At 49.1% G+C, this 21,063-nt stretch overlaps 1 protein-coding gene across 7 annotated transcripts in view; it reads left to right on the forward strand.

Annotated features, from left to right (window-relative positions):
* LOC140425249 (RNA-binding motif, single-stranded-interacting protein 3) overlaps positions 1-21,063 on the forward strand; it is a 2,012,293-nt gene that overhangs the window by 1,743,063 nt on the left and 248,167 nt on the right. For all 7 annotated transcript variants that reach the window (XM_072509361.1, XM_072509362.1, XM_072509358.1 and 4 more), the window contains one exon: positions 2,637-2,716. In XM_072509361.1, coding sequence (XP_072365462.1) covers positions 2,637-2,716 — 80 coding nt within the window. The remainder of the gene's footprint in view (positions 1-2,636; positions 2,717-21,063) is intronic.

The raw sequence follows: 21,063 nt of genomic DNA on the forward strand, positions 1-21,063 counted from the left end.
CACAACGCTATCAAATGGCACTCAGGTTAGATAGGGGGCCTCAGCGGGGAGCGCGCGGCTGAGGCCGCACATAGCCCCGTTTTGTGCACTGAGGAGCTCCACACGTTGGAACTCCTCAGTGTAGCAAGAGATCGGGATACTATTTAATAATGGCGTCCCCATTTCTGGATCCCCAGACGTGACCACTGACCCCCCCAAGCCCCAACTCACAATGGGGAAATCCGTCCCGCACCCCCCAACACACACACAGGGAGCCCCGACCTGATTGCCATCCTGGCAGTGCCAACCTGGTACCTTGACACCCTGACAGTGCCAACCTGGTACATTGGCCCCCTGCCAGTGCCACCTGGGCACCTTTTTGGGTGCAGCATGGCAGTTTGATCGCACCCTCAGTCTCCTCATTGCAAACCCAGGGATAGCTGTCATTGTCTCCAAACATAAATACATTTTAATCTGTTGCATAGCAAGAGTACGTTGAAAATGTAAGTAATGGAAAGACGTGAAAGGCTATTTAATCTATCAAGCCTCTTTCTGACCTGCCATGATGTCAAATCTGTTAATGTTCAATTTGTGTTGCACAGCTATCCTCAATCGGGGAAGGATCAGGGAATCATTGTAAGAGTATATAAACTGAGTGGCTGGAGGAATTGGGAGAGTTTGTGACTTTGCTGTCTTGAAAATAAACCTACTTTAAGGTACAGGCTAGCTTCAGATTCATTTTTCTTTGACATACAATTATTGGAATTAACACAGCCACCTCAGACAACGTCCCGAGGGGGGAACGAACCTGTCAAAACCGAGAAAACGACCAAGCCTCGGGGAGTTTTTCACCAATTTGCAAAGATAACCAATTGAAACTCGAGGCTATTAATTTATCTGATAACTTCCACTGATAAATTCTGACGAGTTGCATTTCGTAAGTGACTCATCCACGATCCCAATAATTATATTCTGTCACGGATTTGATCATCTGTGCCTGTACTTATCATTCCATCCAGGTCTTAAATTCATTTATTTTATTGTCTATAAACGTTCTTCTGATCTGCAGCTTTCCATGAAGGCAATTAAATGTAACCAGTGCTCTCATGTTCTCCATTCATGTCAAACAATATATGTTCCTATGCACACAAGTAATGAAGAAAACAGAATCCTTTCATTTTTTCATTTCCATAACATTGCAAGGGCTGATAATGCTATGGTTGTGCTATGAATTCTTACTGTTTGCCTAACAGCACTCTAGCCTATGCCATTAATACGTGGTGTTCGATAACAGCTCATGTGACTCTAAATCTGATCTACGTAAACTTGAGCACATCCAAATGTCTGCTACCCATATCCTAACTCGCACCAAATGCCATTCACCCATTACCCCATGCTCACTGATCTACACTGGCTCCCGGTTAAGCAATGCATTGGTTATAAAATTTGCATTCTTGTTTTCAAAAACCTCTGTGGATTGGTTCTCCCTATCTCTTGAATTTGCTTCATCCCACAACCCTCCAAGATCTCTGCGCTTCTCCAATTCTGAATTCTTGAGGTATCCCCGATTATCATCACCCCACCGTGGCAGCCATGCCTTCAGTTGCCTCAAGCCCTAAGTTCTGGAATTTTCTCCCTTAACCTTGATGCCTTTCTCTTCCCTGAGATGCTCCTTGAAACGTTTGATCAGATTTAGGTCAACTGTCCTACAATATCTCCCTTTGTGACTTGATATTGAAATTTGTTTCATAATGTTAATATGAAGTACAGTGGGACATCATACAATGTTAAACACAAGTTTCTATATTTCTATGCCTCCACAGTTTAAAGATCTTCAATTTGGTCTTTTCTCCAATGAGTATTGTTCTGTGTGTCTCTTTAGACTTAGAACATACAGTGCAGAAGGAGGCCATTCGGCCCATCGAGTATGCACAGACCCATTTAAGCCCTCACTTTCACCCTATCCCCATAAACCAATAACTCCTCCTAACCTTTTTGATCGCTAAGGGCAATTTATCATGGCCAATCCAAATAACCTGCACATCTTTGGACTGGTCATAAATTGTCTTGCTATTCTTTTCTTAACTCTTGCAAATGCACCAGTGTCCTTCTGAAGGAGGGCACATAAATAAGTAAAATAATCTTTTCAAATTATAATGAAATATCCTTGAGATATATCCTTGTCCTTGATTTTCTCAATAGATAGATTGTGGTTTGATACTGCTGGTAATTGGTCAATAATTGCATAACTTTCTGTTGTTTTGACTTTGATAATGGACACTAATCATTGTATAAACTTTGCATGTCAATGATTTGGAACAGACTGGAGTTGCTCGGTACAACAGTGAACGTGCTTCACTCCAGGGGAACAGTTGCTGATAGAACCTCTCCAGTATTATTTATCCTGTTGGGTACTGACAAAGTGGCATTAGGAGCTAATATACGCTTCTAAATTGTCCATAACATTGGTGGCGGATCGCTCCTCTGATACAGTCTCTCTGTACAATGTGTGTCTGCCATAAAAAAGAATTGTATTGAAATCCACTCTCATACTCATGAATACAAAATATATTCTGAAGAAAATACAATGCATTTTTGACCACATTTTTTAGTCACTGCATTACAAAATACCACTCAACTCCTTTTCTTATATCTAGAATGGAGTCCACTGAGAAATGTGAAGTAGTAATTCAACATTTTAATGGAAAATATCTGAAAATGCCACCAGGTGTACCAGGTATGACCTATTTTTATTATTTGTTATTGATAAATCAGGAAGATGGAGTTAATAGCGATTTGTGCATGGTGTGTGAAGGATTCAGATGATTTGAACGCAATACTAAACCTTGAATGGATTGATAATTCCCTTAACTTTAAGCAAAGTTTATTTTTAATGTAACCACTCTCACTGAGGCATATTTGTGTGTATATATATATATATTATATACATATATATATTTCAAATAGAATATAAGATCAATATTTTGAACTATAAAAAGTATATCTGATTTTGTTGCATTTGCCTCTTATCTGATTTAAGCTTATTGATTTATCAGATGAAATGTGTGATGTTATGGAAAATTTGGGGATGACATTGTCAGTAGCACACATTCTGTTTAAAAAAAAAGGAGGAATTTTGCCACCGTTAAAAATATTTATCCATCAGGGTCAAATACAAATTCCCTACCTGAAGGTCTGTGAGTCCTGCCGGCCTGCCCTAACTTCCTAGGAGCATCCTATTAGGCTGCCTATTGGAGTCCTGTCTAATTAAGGAGAGTGAGTGGGTTCCTGTAGGCTACCAGCCCAATCAGAGGTCTTGCTTGCAGCTTTGGAAGATCGACCAGCGGTCTCACCAGGAGAGCTGGACACTGTTCAGTCAGCGAGGAATGTGCAAGGGCACCTCAAAAGTTGAGGCAGCCTCAGAATTGTGTGTTAACTTCAAAACCAATCAGCACAGAAGTTGATAGGCCCTTCCAAGTGGAGGGGCAACCCTTCTGGATGAAGTCTTTGGGCGGCAGGTGCAGTCTTTCCTGTCAGGCCCCATCATTGAGGGGAGAGGGCCACCTTTTCTTCCAGTTAACCACCTCCATGGAGCTTGGCACTTGGAGGAAGGCGGCTCCAATGCCGGGAACATTCCGGTAGACTTCTCCCCACTCAATAGGTGCTTCATCATAATTATTGACTACTTGCCACTGCTTCTGCTGCTCAGAGCTTTGTCAGAGATCTTGAATCAGCGATCCGATGTAGATCTCCCAGTTTTCCCTCCTGGTCCTGCCTCCAAACCATATGTGCAGGTTTTGTAAGATTTGGCCGAGTGAATCAGCAGCCTGTTTTATACCTCACCCGACTTTCATTTTCATTGTCATCAAATGGGTTGCTGATTCGTTATCATCTGTCTTGAGCCGCCATCAAAGACCAGTTTCACACCCTTAAATCTTGAGTCCACATTAGAAAATAACACTGCTGTTTTTTTAAAGTTATGTATGGTTGGTATTGATAGTTTTGGTCATGTCCTCTTTAATGTCCTCTAACCCTGCCTGTGCAGGGCGGCAGTTGGTTGACTAGTGGTTGTTCATCGATGCTTTTTTGTGATATTAAGCAGTGTGATTTATTACTAAACCTCCAGTCAAATATATTGGCCAGATGTTTGTTGGCATAGCGACAGGCCCTGATAATGGGCCCAAAAGCTGCGGACAATCCCACCTCAGCCCTTTGGTGGACATCAAGGTGCATTATTTGGCCATGCAGGTGCATTATTTGACCATCCAGCAATTAATTAGTTGCTGCTGGGAGTCCTGTTGATGACATGCACTTGCCCCCAAGAGCTGAATGCCAATTGGAGGGGTGGGCTAGTCAGTAGTGCCACAGGAAGTGGTGAATATTATTGAAACTGCACCCACCAGAGAGGACACCTTGGGAACAGTCCGCTCTCGCAGCTGGTGGGGTCTGGGGTCACCAGGGCCAGTTGGGCAGAACCTGGAGAAGAGGGGGTTGTAGGAAGTTGGTTGAGGGCGGCTGCAAGAGCGTTTGCTGCAGGGTCAGTCTCCAGAGGGAACCTCTCTGTGGGCCATAGTTCTCCGTCCCCCCGCCCCTCCCACTGACGCTGCTCAGAATTTGCCAGTAGTCCTCCCAAATGGTGCAGGGTCTCTCTCCCCCAACCCTCCAAACAAGAAGAGGCCCATCATCTAAGTGTACCAATTGACCCCAGGATGGGGAAGCTATCCTTCACCCTCCCCACCTCTGGTAAAACACTGTGACAGTGGGAAATGACTGGTATACCAAACCTATTACTTTCCACGTCCCCCTCTGACTCCCAGCCTGTAGCCAGAGGGCTGCTAATCTCCAGCTCATGTAGCACTGAGCTTCCTCTGGGATCTGTTTAAGCAATCAGTATTATTCCCAATTTGTATGACCAGAGCATAAGGGAAAGCACAGATTGATCACCCTCTCAGTTCAAATAACTTTTAGAATCAGAGTTTTCCTTTTGCTTTGAAGTGCTTTACCAAGCAGCCGCCTCATTGGCATTTTCTGATGTGCACTCAAGTGGTTTCTTTTTAAATGACAATGAAATATCTATTTCTGATTTTCGAAAATGAAGCTCCAATTTTAACTCCACGTTGGAATTGAGCAGGTGGCAGTGGGGCAAGCAACAAGCTCTTGCAATGTGCTTGTACAAGAACTGGGCCATTTTAACTCCTTATATGATTATTGGGGTTGTTGACCTCATCGTGACAGGAAACCAGTCGTCACCTAATTTTCTGCACACGATTTCTTGTGGTTCCATAGGTGCAGCGTGTGGGGCTCTGTGTGTTCACATTGACATTTAAAATGGCAGCTGGGTCCTTATTGCATCTATTCATAAGCTTTTACCTTGTTTTGGTGGGGTTTTAGCTTTCTTCACTAAACTGGCAATTAAAATGCGGGCTGGTGGGAATTATTGGTGCTCTGAATAGGCAGGTTAAATTTGTTCCTTTAGAATTGGAGCAGTGAGATCTGTAACATGTCTTTTAACATAGTGTGTACATCTATCTATGTGATGGATGGATTTTTATCTTTCCTTTTCACTTGAAGGAAGGTCACACATATTTGGAGGTCGCACGGCTACAGAGATACCTTTGTAATGTGGGCACAACATTTAATAATTTATGTAATTAAAAACTGCCAGATTTTTTGACATTTATTCGTGATTAATTAAAATGTTCTTGCCAGTGTGTTTGCTGGTGTTTCTCGCCATGCATCAGAAATTCATCTTTTTATCATTTTAAAAGGAACTGTCCTAATGCGACATTACAGGCGCAGTTTACATCCATTGCTTGACAGTTCAAATGAGCATTCTTTAAAAATGAATATTCCCTATGCTTTTCACTGCATTTCTATGATGCTATTTTTGCCAGAATAGACAATTCACCAGTTTGGTGAGAATTCTGGAAAAGTTGAGGATGACTGAGTTTAAAGACAGCTGTTTGTTTGGGTGTACATTTAACCTTCTAGCCCTTGCAATGGATGTAAAGTCAAACATATTCCTTGATACGTTCTTGCATCAGGACCAAGAGGAATGAAAAATCACTGAGCTGTGTCATTGGCCATTTCCTTGGGAGTCTGCAAGACCAAATTGCACCTAAAACCAAATGTTATACACCATGAAACTACAAATTGACATTGAGCGGGTGGTGTTAGCCTACACGTGTGCATTTCAACCTTACAAAAGCTGTTGTGTTTCCTGTTGCTGATACTGATGGAGGATGTTATGTTCTGCCTGCAGGTATTGGATTTTTCTATCCGAGGCTCACTCTCATGTTAGGTGGCTAAAATTGTGGCTATTTTGAGAACAAACCCATATTGTGTGAACAGTCTGGCAATGTTTCCATCTTTGGAGAGATAATTAGAGTTGTACATAACGTGAACATAGATCAAACCCACCAAGGAGAGACATGTGTGAGTGTTGTGTTTCCAAATAATTGATATTAATGGTGGGCACCCATTCATGTCAACAAAGCACTGTAGATGAACAATCCTTGCATTTAAAGAGAAAGTAATAGTGATACTTTTGGAAGCTCTATTGGTCTATTCCCGCTCACAAGCTAACATAAATTTGAAAGGAGGCAGGTATGCTTCTTACTGTATCATGTATAAATGAATTATGCACTTAAAGAAAATTTTAGGTTTACGTAATAAGATGCATTGCAGTAACCTGGACTCGTGCCGCAACTTAGTGTGTGAAAAAAACAGAAAGTCACAGTTTGTTTAAGTACTTAATATCAGTCTAACATCCGGAAATTTATAGCTTGTGTATAACAGGTATTGTTGATTATATAGTGCATAAGATCTAATAAAAATTTGAACTTCTGCTTTGTATAGGGTTCTGGAACCCATCCTAGTTGGTCTTTTCGGTCCTTTAGCACCTCTCTGTTTACTATATTATGAAAGTTTTAACTGATAATTGTATACAGACTCATGTAATTTAAGCAGTTCCAGCCTGAATTTCAAAATCAATTGAAGACAGGGGCCGGGATTCTCCGAGCCTGCGCCAGCTCGGAGAATAGGAGTTGATGCCGAGACGGCCTGCGACGCCGGTCCGATGCTGGGACTCGATTCTCCAGCGACCGGAGAATCGGCGGCAGTCGCGCGTGCGGTCGGGAGCTGTTGAAAGAGGACCCCGCAGCGATTATTCGTCGTCGACCGGCCGAGTTCTCGCCGTTGTGGTTCACATATGGTTCCACCCAGCGGGAGCTCGCCGTCACGGCTGTGGTGGCCGTCCTGGTGGGGAGCGGGGGATCAGTCTCCGGGAGGGGCCTCCACAATGGCCAGGCCCGTGATCGGGGGCCACCGATTGGTGGGTGCGCGCGATCTGTGAGGGGGTGGGGGGCTGCCTTCTTCTGCGCCAGCCCGCTGTGTGGCTCCGCCATGTTGCGTGGCGCCGGCACTGCCGGCTACGCGCGCATGCACGGATACGTGGCGAGCAGTGCAGGGCCACATACGGTAGCTGAAGCAGCACGGAGCACTCCAGCGCTGTGCTGGTCCCCTATGGGCAACAGAATAGCTGGGCCAAGAGGCCCGTTAACGCCAGCGTGAAACACTCCGGTGTTTACACCGGCGTCAACACTTAGCAGTGTTTCAGAGAATCCCCGGCCAGGGTAGTTCCTTTCAGCACAGGTTTTCTGTGGTGGCATTACTGTTTGCATTAGTCGCAGTTCTCAACTTAAGCCAGATGCTGATATTTTGAAACTTACTAATGTTCGTTAATTTTTTAAAAAATTCCTATTAAGGGGCGCAATTTAGCATGGCCAATCCACCTACCCTGCATATCTTTGGGTCGTGGGGGTGAGACCAAACGCCACATGGACAGTGACCTAGGGCCAGGATCGAACCTGGGCCCTTGGTACTGTGAGGCAGCCATGCTAACCACGGTGCCACCCGTATTAACGTTCATTAATAATGGGTTCCCCGTCAGCGCTCTGTTCATTTTTCGTTACGGCTGCAAACAGATGGAAGTATTTGGAGGGTGCTTTCAGATTTCATTTCACTCCTGCCTGATGCAAGCACTGAACTTATCAAAATTGCCTTTATTAGGAAGAGTTGAGTTAAATAGTCCTTGTCCGAAGAACATATGGAAAATTTAACTGCACCTGGAACTGTGGGGTAATTTTACCCCAGCCGTCACATACAGACAGCAATTCAAGATCATCTCTTTTACAGCATTGTTCTTCAGCTAAATATATCCCCTTTTCTTTGACTCTATTCAATGAGCTGCTAGGTTATTCTAAACATTTTTTGTCCTCTGAATAATTATTTTTGAATATCTATCTAAAATTGCAAATCTGGGGCGAAATTCTCCGGTATCGGCGCCGACCGGCACCCAAAACGGCGCAAATCAGTCGGGCATCGCGCCGCCCCAAAGGTGCGGAATCCTCCACATCTTGGGGGGGCCGAGCCCCAACCTTAAGAGGCTAGGCCCGTACTGGACTAATTTCCGCCCCGCCAGCTGGCGCGGAAATTACATCTCCGGGCGGCGCATGCGCGGGAGCGTTAGCGGCCGCTCACGGCATCCCTGTGCATGCGCTGTGGAGGGAGTCTCTTCCGCCATGATGGAGACCGTGGCGAAGGCAGAAGGAAAAGAGTGCCCCACGGCACAGGCCCGCCCGCGGATCGGTGGGCCCCGATCGCGAGCCAGGCCACCGTGGGGGCACCCCCCGGGGCCAGATCGCCCGCCCCCCCCCCCCCAGGACCCCGGAGCCCGCCCGCGCCGCCTTGTCCTGCCAGTAAGGTAGGTGGTTTAATCTACGCCGGCGGGACAGGCATTCTAGCAGCGGGACTTCGGCCCATACGGGCCGGAGAATCGCGGGGGGGGGGGGGGGGCCGCCAACCGGCACGGCACGATTCCTGCCCCCGCCGAATATCCGGTGCCGGAGAATTCGGCAACCGGTGGGGGCGGGATTCACGCCAGCCCCTGGCGATTCTCCGACCCGGCGGGGGGTGGGAGAATCTCGCCCCAGGTTCTGATTTATTTTGAATAATATTTTTGGTCATTTATATCTATCGCATTTAAGACCCGTACTTTATGCACTTTTTGAAATACTCCCGAAAATACCTAGGTTTTTGAGTCTGAGTTACTCTTATCTTTCCATGTGGCTCGTGACTTTTAGATGGATCTTGCTGCTCTTCTCTGCACCTTTCCTGGTGAAGGACTGTCACTTTTATCATGCCCAAAACGGCACTCTCCAAGTGGAGTATGCCAAGTACATTTTAAATCCTCAGCATAATAACCTCCGTCGAGTTAATCTCCATTCTTCTACTGATGTGTCCCAACCTTTTCTTAACTTTCTGAACTGTTTCTCCACATTGGCTTGACAAGAAATTTCAGAAGATTATTATTGCACGCACGTCCCTTTCTAAATCTTTCACAGCTGATTGTATTTCCTTTCTTGTATTCCTCAGCTACCCATCTTGTTCGTATGCAATTTCTGACATTTGTCACCATTAAATTAATTTGCCATTGGCTGTTTTCATTTTGTAACTGATCTAAACCCTTTTGTAGTTTGTTAACTGTGCCCTTTATTCTGATTGTTCCCGCTGTTTTAGTAATGTCTGCTGCAAATGTAACCATTTTACAGTTGTTTTTGCATCCGGATACTTTATATGTGTGAAACATTATAATGAGGTTGCAAGCACTTGTGTTTGTGAAGTTCAGCTCAGCATCTACTCCCACAGCCTGATTCTACAGCCCTTACAAATACCCGATGGTTCCGGCTTCACAGCCAACGGTGCTCGCTATTCAGTACAATTAGGTTGGCCTCAAACGTAGACACTGCAAGTTTTGGTAGCCAGAGCAGGGGATTTGGGACCTGTGTTAACAGGACAAGTAAGGGCATATCTCTTGACCTATCAGACGGAAGGATCCTAACTGGGACATAGAGTTGTAGATCATAGATCATAGAATTTACAGTGCAGAAGGAGGCCATTCGGTCCATCGAGTTTGCACTGGCTCTTCGAAAGAGCACCCTACTTAAGCCACGCCTATACCCTATCCCCGCAACCCAGTAACGTCACCTAACCTTTGGACACTAAGGGCAATTTAGCATGGCCAATCCACCTAATCTGCACATCTTTGGACCGTGGGAGGAAACCCACGCAGACACGGGGCGAACATGTAGACTCCACACAGACCGTGACCCAAGCCAGGAATCGAATCTGGGACCCTGGAGCTCTGAAGAAACTGTGGTAACCACTGTGATACCATGCTGCCCAAATTTTCCTGATCCGAATCGGGACAGGGCTGAGGTAGGACAGCAAAAGCTCTATTGAAGAGAGTGAGGTGGGGGGGAGAGGGGTGGAGGGGGAGAGAGTGGGGTGGGGGGGTTAGAGTGGGGGGAGAGTGGGGTTGGGGGGAGAGAGTTGAGTGGTGGGAGAGAGTGGGGCTGGGGGGGAGAGTGGGGCTGGGGGGGGGGGAGAGTGGTTGGGGGGGGAGAGGGGTGGGAGGAGAGAGGGGTGGGGGGGAGAGAGTGGGATGGGGAGAGTGAGGTGGGGGGATAGTGGCATGGGGAGAGTGTGGAGTGGGGGGGAGAGAGTGGGGTTGGGGGGAAGAGTGTGGTGGGGGGGAGAGAGTGGGGTGGGGGGGAGAGTGGGGTGGGGGGGAGAGTAGACTGGGGGGAGAGAGTGGATTGGGGAGAGTGATGTGTCGGGAGAGTGGGATGGGGGGAGAGTATGGAGTGGGGGGGGAGAGTGGAGTGGGGGGAAGAGAGTGAGGTGGGGAGAAGAGAGTGGGGTGGCGGGGGAGAGAGTGGGAGGGGGAGGTGGGGGGAGAGTGGGGTGGGGGGGAGAGAGTGGAGTGGGGGGAGAGAGTGGGGGAGGTGGGGAAGAGTGGGGTGGGGGGGAGAGGTGGGGGGAGAGTGGGGTGGGGGGGAGAGGTTGGGTTGGGGGTGAAGAGTGGGGTGGAGGGGAGAGTGGCGGGAGGGGGAGGTGGGGGGGAGAGGGGTGGGGGGAGAGTGGGGTTGGGGGGGAAGAGTAGGGTGGGGGGAGAGAGTGGCGGGAGGGGTTGGTGGGGGGGGAGTGGGGTGGTGGGGGGAGAGTGGGGTGGGGGAGAGAGTGGAGTGGGGGGGAGAGAGTGTGATTGGGGGTGGAGAGTGGGATGGGGGGAGAGGGGTGGGGGGAGAGAGTAGACTGGGGGAGAGAGTAGACTGGTGGGGAGAGAGTGGAGTGGGGAGAGTGAGGTGGGGGGAGAGTGTGGAGTGGGAGGAGAGAGTGGGGTGGGGGGGAGAGAGTGGGGTGGGGGGAGACAGTGGGGTGGGGGGTAGAGAGTGAGCTGGAGGGGGAGAGAGTGGGGAGGGGGAGGTGGGGGAGAGTGGGGAGGGGGAGGTGGGGGAGAGTGGGGTGGGGGGGAGAGAGTGGCAGGAGGGGGAGGTGGGGGGAGAGTGGGGTGGGGGGAGAGAGTGGGGTGGGGGGGGGAGAGAGTGGGGTGGGGGGAGAGAGTGGAGGTGGGGGGAGAGTGGGGTGGGGAGGGGGAGAGTGGGGTGGGAGAGAGTGGGGTGGTGGGGGAGTGGGAGGCAGGAAGGTGGACTCAGCCACATTATAATTGGGTGGATTGAGGTCATTGGGGAGCTCACCTTCTGAACTCCCAAGATTCTTGTGGGAGGGGACGGCTATTAGCATCTCTCTGAAGCTGACCAGCCGCAACCTGGTGGGAACAGGAGCTCTGCAACACTTTACTTTTTAAAATTAAAAAGTGAAAGTTTGGCACAGAGCATGACTGAGCAAAAATAAGAATTTTAGTAATGAAATTTTCACTGTCCTATCCCAGATCCCAACTCTCCATTGCCCTTGCCACTTTGAAGGTGAAGATCCCCTCATTTTAGTAACATCAAGCACTGGCGGCTGCAGATGGCCTTCAGGAGTTCTTCAAAGCTGACCAGCTGCAGAGTGGTAGGAACAGGGGCGTCAGAACTGAAACATTTTTAATGATGGACGTTATAGAGATAAATGAAGGAGACGGGGGACGCGATTTACTGGAGTAATTTCTAAGTGTCATTTTGGGCGCAGTAGGTGGGGTGTTTCTCGACAGCCGCATTCGCGAGATCGTGGCCCATATTTAACAGCGCTCAGTGCTGAAAGTGAGCCCCCACAAGCTTCTCGACATTACTGGCTGTCTCGCCGTCTGATTCACCAGACTCTCACCTCAGCATCTTGACGCCAACCAGGGGGGGGACTGCTCACCACTCACTCCAACTTAACACACAAGCATGGCAGCAGCCAGAGCTGCTCCCTTGGGAATTCCGGCCTGGATAGGCTTCTCGACGCTGTGAATGAGAGATGGGGCATCCTGTTCCCCCGAGACGGTCGGAGGACCAGCAGCAGGGCCACCAATACCACCTGGGAGGCAGTCAGCGGCTGTGAGTGCGGGAGGACCAGTGTCGGAAGAAGACCAATGACCTCCACTGAGCTGAAAGGGTAAATTACTACCCCTTTCCTGGATTCAGTTTCACCTGCCACACCCCAAATTCCCAATCTCCCCCACCCCCCACCACCACCACAAATCACTGGCTGACACTACACATCCTCCCCACATTTATCTTCATGGTTGCTCCTCAGACCCACTTGCACCCACCAGCACAACCCCTTTATGTCCATTTGTGATGCCCACACATGCCACCTCCTGTAGCTCCCCCTATCCATCAAGTCTGCGGCTCACTAAGCCCTCTCTTTGACCGTGCAGGAGAAGATAACCTATAATAAGTGAAAAAGGTCCAAGATGCGGGGCTGAGTACCAGAGATCCGAGTCCTCACTGCCTATGAGGTACGGGCCTTGGAGGTCGCATGGTTAACCAAGGAAAGAGAGCGGTCACCATCAGCGAGGTTGGCCTGCGCTGCAGAGATGACGATCCACTGCCCTTTCACCCAGATGACCTTCCATCAAGTGAATTATTCATGTCAGACAAAATGATCCTTCCGCCTCACTGACCACATGTTCATTCTCAGAGGATCTCCGTCTGATGGGACCAGACCATCGGGAGTCGTCCCCCCCCACCCCCCCAACCCAAGAGACCAACTGGGAGGAGAGCTCCGAGGAGACGACTATCGCGGCGTCACAGCTATCACTCCCACCTGCTGAGACCCAGTCAAATGCCAAGCCTCTGGACAAGGTTTTCCCAGAGCTGATGCAGATGCTAGGACACGACCGTGAGATTCAGAAGGAGATATCAGCCACATTCCAGCGAATGCATAGCTAATTGGACGAGTCCCAAAGGCTATGGCTACGGGCGTAGGAGATTAAGTGGAGAATGCGTGGCACTGAGGGCAATACTGCTAGGGTGGCGACCGTAGTGGAAAACCTGCAGCACGACGTCCATATTTTTAGTGGTGGTGTCCAAGGTGTGGCTCAGTCTGTGACGACCATGGCTGAGGGCCTCGACATCATGTCCCAGTCACCGAGGGACAAGTCCCATACACAGGTGGACATTGCCGAGGAACTGTAGAGCATGTCCCAATCGCTGAGAAATGTGTTCCAGGTGCAGGTGAACTTTGCAGGAGGACTGCAGAGTGTGGCCCAGTCACTGAGGAGCATTGCCGAGGGCGTCGACACCATGGTGCAGACAAAATGATCTTTCCCCCTCACTGACCACAGTTGTTATGGGGGACTTTAACTTTCCAAATATTGACTGGAAACGCTATAGTTCGAGTACTTTAGATGGGTCCATTTTTGTCCAATGTGTGCAGGAGTGTTTCCTGACACAGTATGTAGATAGGCCAACGAGAGGCGAGGCCATATTGGATTTGGTACTGGGTAATGAACCAGGACAGGTGTTAGATTTGGAGGTAGGTGAGCACTTTGGTGATAGTGAACACAATTCAATTACATTTTCTTTAATGATGGAAAGGGATAGGAATATACCGCAGGGCAAGAGTTATATCTGGGGGAAGGCAACTATGATGCGATGAGGCAAGACTTAGGATGCATCGGATGGAGAGGAAAACTGCAGGGGATGGGCACAATGGAAATGTGGAGCTTGTTCAAGGAACAGCTACTGCGTGTCCTTGATAAGTATGTACCTGTCAGGCAGGGAGGAAGTGGTCGAGCAAGGGAACCGTGGTTTACTAAAGCAGTCAAAACACTTGTCAAGAGGAAGAAGGAGGCTTATGTAAAGATGAGACATGAAGGTTCAGTTAGGGCGCTTGAGAGTTACAAGTTAGCTAGGAAGGACCTAAAGAGAGAGCTAAGAAGAGCCAGGAGGGGACATGAGAAGTCTTTGGCAGGTAGGATCAAGGATAACCCTAAAGCTTTCTATAGATATGTCAGGAATAAACGAATGACTAGGGTAAGAGTAGGGCCAGTCAAGGACAGTAGTGGGAAGTTGTGCTTGGAGTCCAAGGAGATAGGAGAGGTGCTAAATGAATATTTTTCGTCAGTATTTACACAGGAAAAAGACAATGTTGTCGAGGAGAATACTGAGGTTCAGGCTACTAGACTAGAAGGGCTTAAGGTTCATAAGGAGGAGGTGTTAGCAATTCTGGAAAGTGTGAAAATAGATAAGTCCCCTGGGCCGGGTGGGATTTATCCTAGGATTCTCTGGGAAGCTAGGGAAGAGATTGCTGAGCCTTTGGCTTTGATCTTTAAGTCCTCTTTGTCTACAGGAATAGTGCCAGAAGACTGGAGGATAGCAAATGCTGTCCCCTGTTCAAGAAGGGGAGTAAAGATAACCCTGGTAACTATAGACCAGTGAGCCTTACTTCTGTTGTGGGCAAAATCTTGGAAAGGTTTGTAAGAGATAGGATGTATAATCATCTGGAAAGGAATAATTTGATTAGAGATAGTCAACACGGTTTTGTGAAGGGTAGGCCGTGCCTCACAAACCTTATAGAGTTCTTTGAGAAGGTGACCAAACAGGTGGATGAGGGTAAAGCAGTTGATGTGGTGTATATGGATTTCAGTAAAGTGTTTGATAAGGTTCCCCACGGTAGGCTACTGCAGAAAATACGGAGGCATGGGATTCAGGGTGATTTAGCAGTTTGGATCAGAAATTGGCTAGCTGGAAGAAGACAAAGGGTGGTGGTTGATGGGAAATGTTCAGACTGTAGTCCAGTTACTAGTGGTGTACCACAAGGATCTGTTTTGGGGCCACTGCTGTTTGTAATTTTTATAAATGACCTGGAGGAAGGCGTAGAAGGATGGTGAATAAATTTGCAGATGACACTAAAGTCGGTGAAGTTGTGGACAGTGCGGAAGGATGTTACAAGTTACTGAGGGACATAGATAAGCTGCAGCGCTGGACTGAGAAGTGACAAATGGAGTTTAATGCAGAAAAGTGTGAGGTGATTCATTTTGGAAGGAAGACAGAGTACTGGGCTAATGGTAAGAATCTTGGCAGTGTGGATGAGCAGAGAGATCTCGGTGTCCATGTACATAGATCCCTGAAAGTTGCCACCCAGGTTGAGAGGGTTGTTAAGAAGGCGTACGGTGTGTTAGCTTTTATTGGGAGAGGGATTGAGTTTCGGTCATGTTGCAGCTGTACAAAACTTTGGTGCGGCCGCATTTGGAGTATTGCGTGCAATTCTGGTCGCCACATAATAGGAAGGATGTGCAAGCATTGGAAAGGGTGAAGAGGCGATTTACCAGAATGTTGCCTGGTATGGAGGGAAGATCTTGGGCGAAATTCTCCCCCAACGGCGGGATGCCCGCCGACTGGCGCCAAAGCCGGCGCAAATCAGACGGGCATCGCGCCGGCAAAAAGGTGCGGAAGTCTCCGCATCTTTGGCGGCCTAGCCCCAACATTGAGGGGCTAGGAGGGACGCCGGAGGGATTTCCGCCCCGCCAGCTGGCGGAAATGGCGTTTGTTGCCCCGCCAGCTGGCGCGGAAATGCGGCGTGTGCGCGGGAGCGTCAGCGGCCGCTGTCAGTTTCCCAGCGCATGCGCGGGAGCGTCAGCGGCCGCTGTCAGTTTCCCGCGCATGCGCAGTGGGGAGAGTCACTTCCGCCTCCGCCATGGTGGCGACCGTGACGGAGGCGGAAGGGAAAGAGTGCCCCCACGGCACAGGCCCGCCCGCGGATCGGTGGGCCCTGATCGCGGGCCAGGCCACCGTGGGGGCACCCCCCGAGGTCAGATCGCCCCGCGCCCCCCCCCAGGACCCCGGAGCCCGCCCACGCCGCCTGGTCCCGCCGGTAAATACCAGGTTTGATTTACGTCGGCGGGACAGGCAATTCCTGGGCGGGACTTCGGCCCATTCGGGCCGGAGAATCCAGCGGGGGGTCCCGCCAAACGGCGCGGCCGGATTCCCGCCCCCGCCCAATCTCCGGGAGCAGAGACTTCGGCGGGGGCGGGATTCACGGCGGCCAACGGCCATTCTCCGACCCGGCGGGGGGTCGGAGAATGACGCCCCTTATGAGGAAAGGCGGAGGGACTTGAGGCTGTTTTCGTTAGAGAGAAGAAGGTTAAGAGGTGACTTAATTGAGACATACAAGATGATCAGAGGATTGAATAGGGTGGACAGTGAGAGCCTTTTTCCTCGGATGATGATGTCTAGCACGAGGGAACATAGCTTTAAATTGAGGGGAGATAGATATGACAGAAGTCAGAGGTAGGTTCTTTACTCAGAGAGTAGTAAGGGCGTGGAATGCCCTGCCTGTAACAGTAGTGGACTTGCCAACACTAAGGGCATTCAAATGGTCATTGGATAGACATATGGACGATAAGGGAATAGTGTAGATGGGCTTTAGAGTGGTTTCACAGGTCGGCGCAATATCGAGGGCCGAAGGGCCTGTACTGCGCTGTTATGTTCTATGTTCTAACAGGGAGTCACCAGGACTGGCAGCGCCAGATGACACAGAGGCCTCTGGAGCTCAATCCAGCTGCTACTCCATCCCATAGAGACCCCCAGGGACCTATGGGCACCATCGGGGAGGAGGAAGCACAGGAGGCCAAACTGGGGCCAGCCACCAAGGAGACAATGGCATTCTCCTGTGCATACCCCCTCCCCCCCTCCTCACAGCGGCGCATCTCAAATGCAATGGGCAGAACAGGTGACATAGTGAAGCCAGTGATACTAGTATTTTGGCCGGGGCCCTCCGGCTCCAGGCCCTCCAGAGGACATCCGCCAAGTTCAGAGGGCATGGAAAACAACAGGTTGCTTCCACCTCTGATGTGCATCCTGGGGACACACCTAGACGTAGCACTAGGCCACGTAAGATCAAGAAGATTGAGGAGAACCGAGTGGGTACTGGGGAAGGGGGTCAATATGTGTAGCTGGGGGATGGAAATGTATAATGTTCATTGTTAAAACATGTTACACCTGATGTGAAGCCTCTGTCACACTGCCGCATTAATCTTCACAGTGAGTTGCCTGCAACACCCCCCCCCCCCCCCCCCCCCCCCGTTGCCCTCCGCTCTCCCTCGGGCACAGTGGTCCAAGATTAAACGCCCCACGATGCAGACCATGTTCAGAGGATGGGTGTGAGCGCGCTGTCAGCAGAAAGACAGGAGTCAGAGTCTGGCATAAACTGAGGAGCACCAGAGCTAATCTTACAGCGAATGATCATCAGTCTCCTTCCTTGTATATTGACCCGCTGACAGTGCCACACGGGCCCATTACCCTGGGGGCTATGGCAGAGAATCCTGCAGCCTGGGCATCTTGGTGTGTCTTGGTCCAGCTCAAAAAATGGCCCAATGCATGTACAGGAAAATATGCGTGTGAAAATCAGTGCGTGCATATTGGCAAGTGTGCATGCATAAAGAGTATAGGCGTGAATGACTGCGCGTGCGTGAGAGCGAGCAGCACAGGCCACCGGAAAAGGCCACGATGACACTGGGCACATCAGAGAAGGAGAGAGAACACCCCACCCCTGCTCCAGCACCGGTAATGTGCCACGGCCAAGGCTGTAGAAGCAAGAGGAGTCACAGCAGACAAGCACACACAACCGCCAGGCAAGAGAGCAATGCACTGCCAATGGTGCAAAAACGACCCCCCCCCCCCGGCAGCCCTACTGTGGATCTGCATCAGTGGAAAGCCGCTTGATAAACCAATCACCGGAAGGTCTCACCATCTTGGAGCATAGCAGAGGAGGGAGAGGGAGCAAAAATCACCTCCCCCTCTCCAGCATTGGCAGCGTCTTCCAGCGAATCCCAGGCTACAGACGCGGGAGGAGCTGATACTGGCAAAAAGATAATCCGCAGTTACATAGTATCAAGCGACCCGCAGGGTTCCCATAACGCGAACAGCAGTTGGACACTGAACAGAAAAAGTCATCAGTAGTCCATGAAAGTATCCCAGCTAAACCTCCGGGCTGCGCAGTCGAGCCTGGTCACCCCTACCCCTGCTCTCCTGCAGTATCGGCGTCTGATCTTCCATCACCACCCTGTCCGAGGACCGAGCCACAGGAACACGGGGGGTATTAACAGGTGACCCACAAGCCCAGAACAGAATAAACATTCAACGCACAACTAGACCTTTAAAAACATCCACAGACTGCTCGAACAAACCTTTCTGCATCCTCAGCCGGCAGTAGGCCTGCCAAAATCCTTGCCTTGCTGCACTCCAGTTGAAAGAAACTGAAAGGCAACTACCTTCTTTCTTGCTTCCTTTCATCCAGAAAGCAACAAGTAAACCCGAGGGGAAGAGACAACAGGTAAGCAGAAAAGGCAGCAACAAGCAGCAAACTCACTCTCAGCTACAGCAGCCTCCAGGCATTTGCAAGTCACCAACAGGAGCAAACACAACCTGCAGCTGCGAAGTGCTCTCACAACTAACAAGGCCAATTCCTTATTAGCAATAGCCTTCACTTGTAAAGTTAGCACTTGCTCACAATCAATGGGAGTTGAAGTGACCATCAACATATAGCCAAGAACAGATCTCTGTCCAGAAATATTTGTCGGACACACAGGCAGCAGCTGCAGTTGCACTTATGTTATTCTCTAAGTCTGAATAAAGATTAGAGACTTCCAGTTAACACAAATACTTTATTCAATGGGTTTGTTCCATTTCCAGAGCTTAACTAGATATAATACAGTCAAGAGGTATGACCAGTGAAGCTAAGGTAAACTGTCTATGCTGAGCTGTCTCTGTCTGCTGCTGCTCACTAGCCCTGTGCTTCTGAAAGAGGCGGATCCTCCTTTGGGCTGGACCCTTTATATGCTGCCCTCTAGTGAGGCTGTGGCTGTTACATCTGTATGTCGTCCCTAGTGTATGTGCTGATGTATGTACAGATGTGCAGATCATTACAGCACTTGTTATGGGTGTCCACAATATTTAAAGATGTCTTGATGGCATCAAGGACAGAAAGCCTCTCACCGGCCCCCTCCCTCAACCCGACCTGGAACGCCTCAGCCACCCCCGGTGAAGCCCAACCCCCCTGTGGGCTCTCCCCCCCCCCCCATCTGAGCACGAGGGCAGCAGCTCTGGTGCCCTTGAGCTGCATGCCCAACAATGGAAATAGCTACTCACCTCCTCCGTTCCCCTCATCAGCCATTGCGCCAGCTTCACAGTTTTAAAATATTGCCCAAGTGATTTCACCTGGAGAGCTGGTTAATTCCCGGGAGGCCATTACATTCGACTTCAACCTTGCTAATGAGATGGAAATTAATACAAATTGGGGTTAATGATATGCTCGCCATATTTGGGTGCGATCCATCGGGAGCGGGTCAGTTAGACAGCAAAAAGGATTTGCGCCCAGTGTGAATCTTATTTTGGCCTTTCTCGCTATTTAACCTGCGTACCCATATCCACGATGGGCGCAAGACGGTGGTTAAATCGCGCCCAGAATGTTTAAAATTTTCCCACCATTAAAATCTGAGACCCCACACTTTCTAGAAGTAAATTTTCAGAGCCAGGGGTAAGTTGTTTGGCAGTAATTAAGGCTTCTCAGATATTCAATTCACTTATACTGCGACATCTTAGTGCTAAGTTTTTCTGGCATGTTTAGTGGATGTCTCATAAGTACTGCAGTTTCACACCCTTGCACGTATTTCAATGCCGAATCACTCGGCAAGCTACCAATGTAGCATAGCTCATGAATGAACAAGGCACATCTGACAGCAACATCCTAATTTTTACATTTATCTGCACATGTGTAAATCACAGTGAATGCTAATAGCCTCATCATTATTCTAACCACAAAATTCCAGCCTATATCGCCTTTTTCTACTTGCGCTCGCTCAAGTTTTCACCCAGGGTGGCACAGTGGTTAGCACTGCTGCCGCACAGCGCCAGGGACCCGGGTTCAATTCCAGCCTCGGATGACTGTCTGTGTGAAGTTTGCACTTTCTTGCCGTGTCTGCGTGGAGTTTCCTATGGGTGCCCCGGTTTCCTCCCACAGGTATATTGGCCATGCTAAATTGCCCCTTAGCGTCCACAGCTGTGCAGGTTAGGTGGGGTTACGGGGATGGGGCAGAGGAGTGGGCCTGGGCCTTTCGGAGGGTTGGTGCAGACCCGATGGGCCGAATGGCTCTTTCCGCATTGTACGATTTCTATATTACAGTCTCACCAGATGAATTTCACCCCATTTCTTATATATTTATTTCTTCTGCTGTATTTATTTCAATATCATAAACTGCTCAGTTAACGGATTGGTTAGTTGATCTTCTCCCAGACCTCTACCAGTCCACTGTGCAGTCAATCATTAGGTGGAGTGCAAGGGCATTGAGATTATTCACCCTTCCATTTTATTTGTCTTTCCTTTCCATAAAGAAATATTTCTCTCCCTGATGCTACAAGATTGGGAGCTTAGTTTATGCGCTCCTGTGCTTGTGATGCAGAATTTGGTTACACCAGAGCTGTGTGCGACTGTGTACTGTGCTCGTGAGTATGTTAGAGGATCGGAAGTACTTGTAGCTCCCACAATAACAATGAACTGCAGCCCTTCAGGAGAGAATGGACAAATGGAGAGTAAACGAGTGAATCTGGTATTTTTCCAAACGGTAAATTGCACATTTTATTTTTGAAGATCTGTTTTGAACTTCCAATTGTCAAAGTCCCAAGTTGGGACTTACAACAGAATCATGAAGAAGCATACGCTTGTACATAAAACTTGAACAAAAAGACCATGCTGCTGATGGCCTGATCATCTCTAAGTGATTTATTTTGCATTCTGTGTGCCTGTTTACGCATA

The sequence above is a fragment of the Scyliorhinus torazame genome, chromosome 6, assembly GCF_047496885.1.
Source record: "Scyliorhinus torazame isolate Kashiwa2021f chromosome 6, sScyTor2.1, whole genome shotgun sequence".
Classification (NCBI taxonomy): domain Eukaryota; kingdom Metazoa; phylum Chordata; class Chondrichthyes; order Carcharhiniformes; family Scyliorhinidae; genus Scyliorhinus; species Scyliorhinus torazame.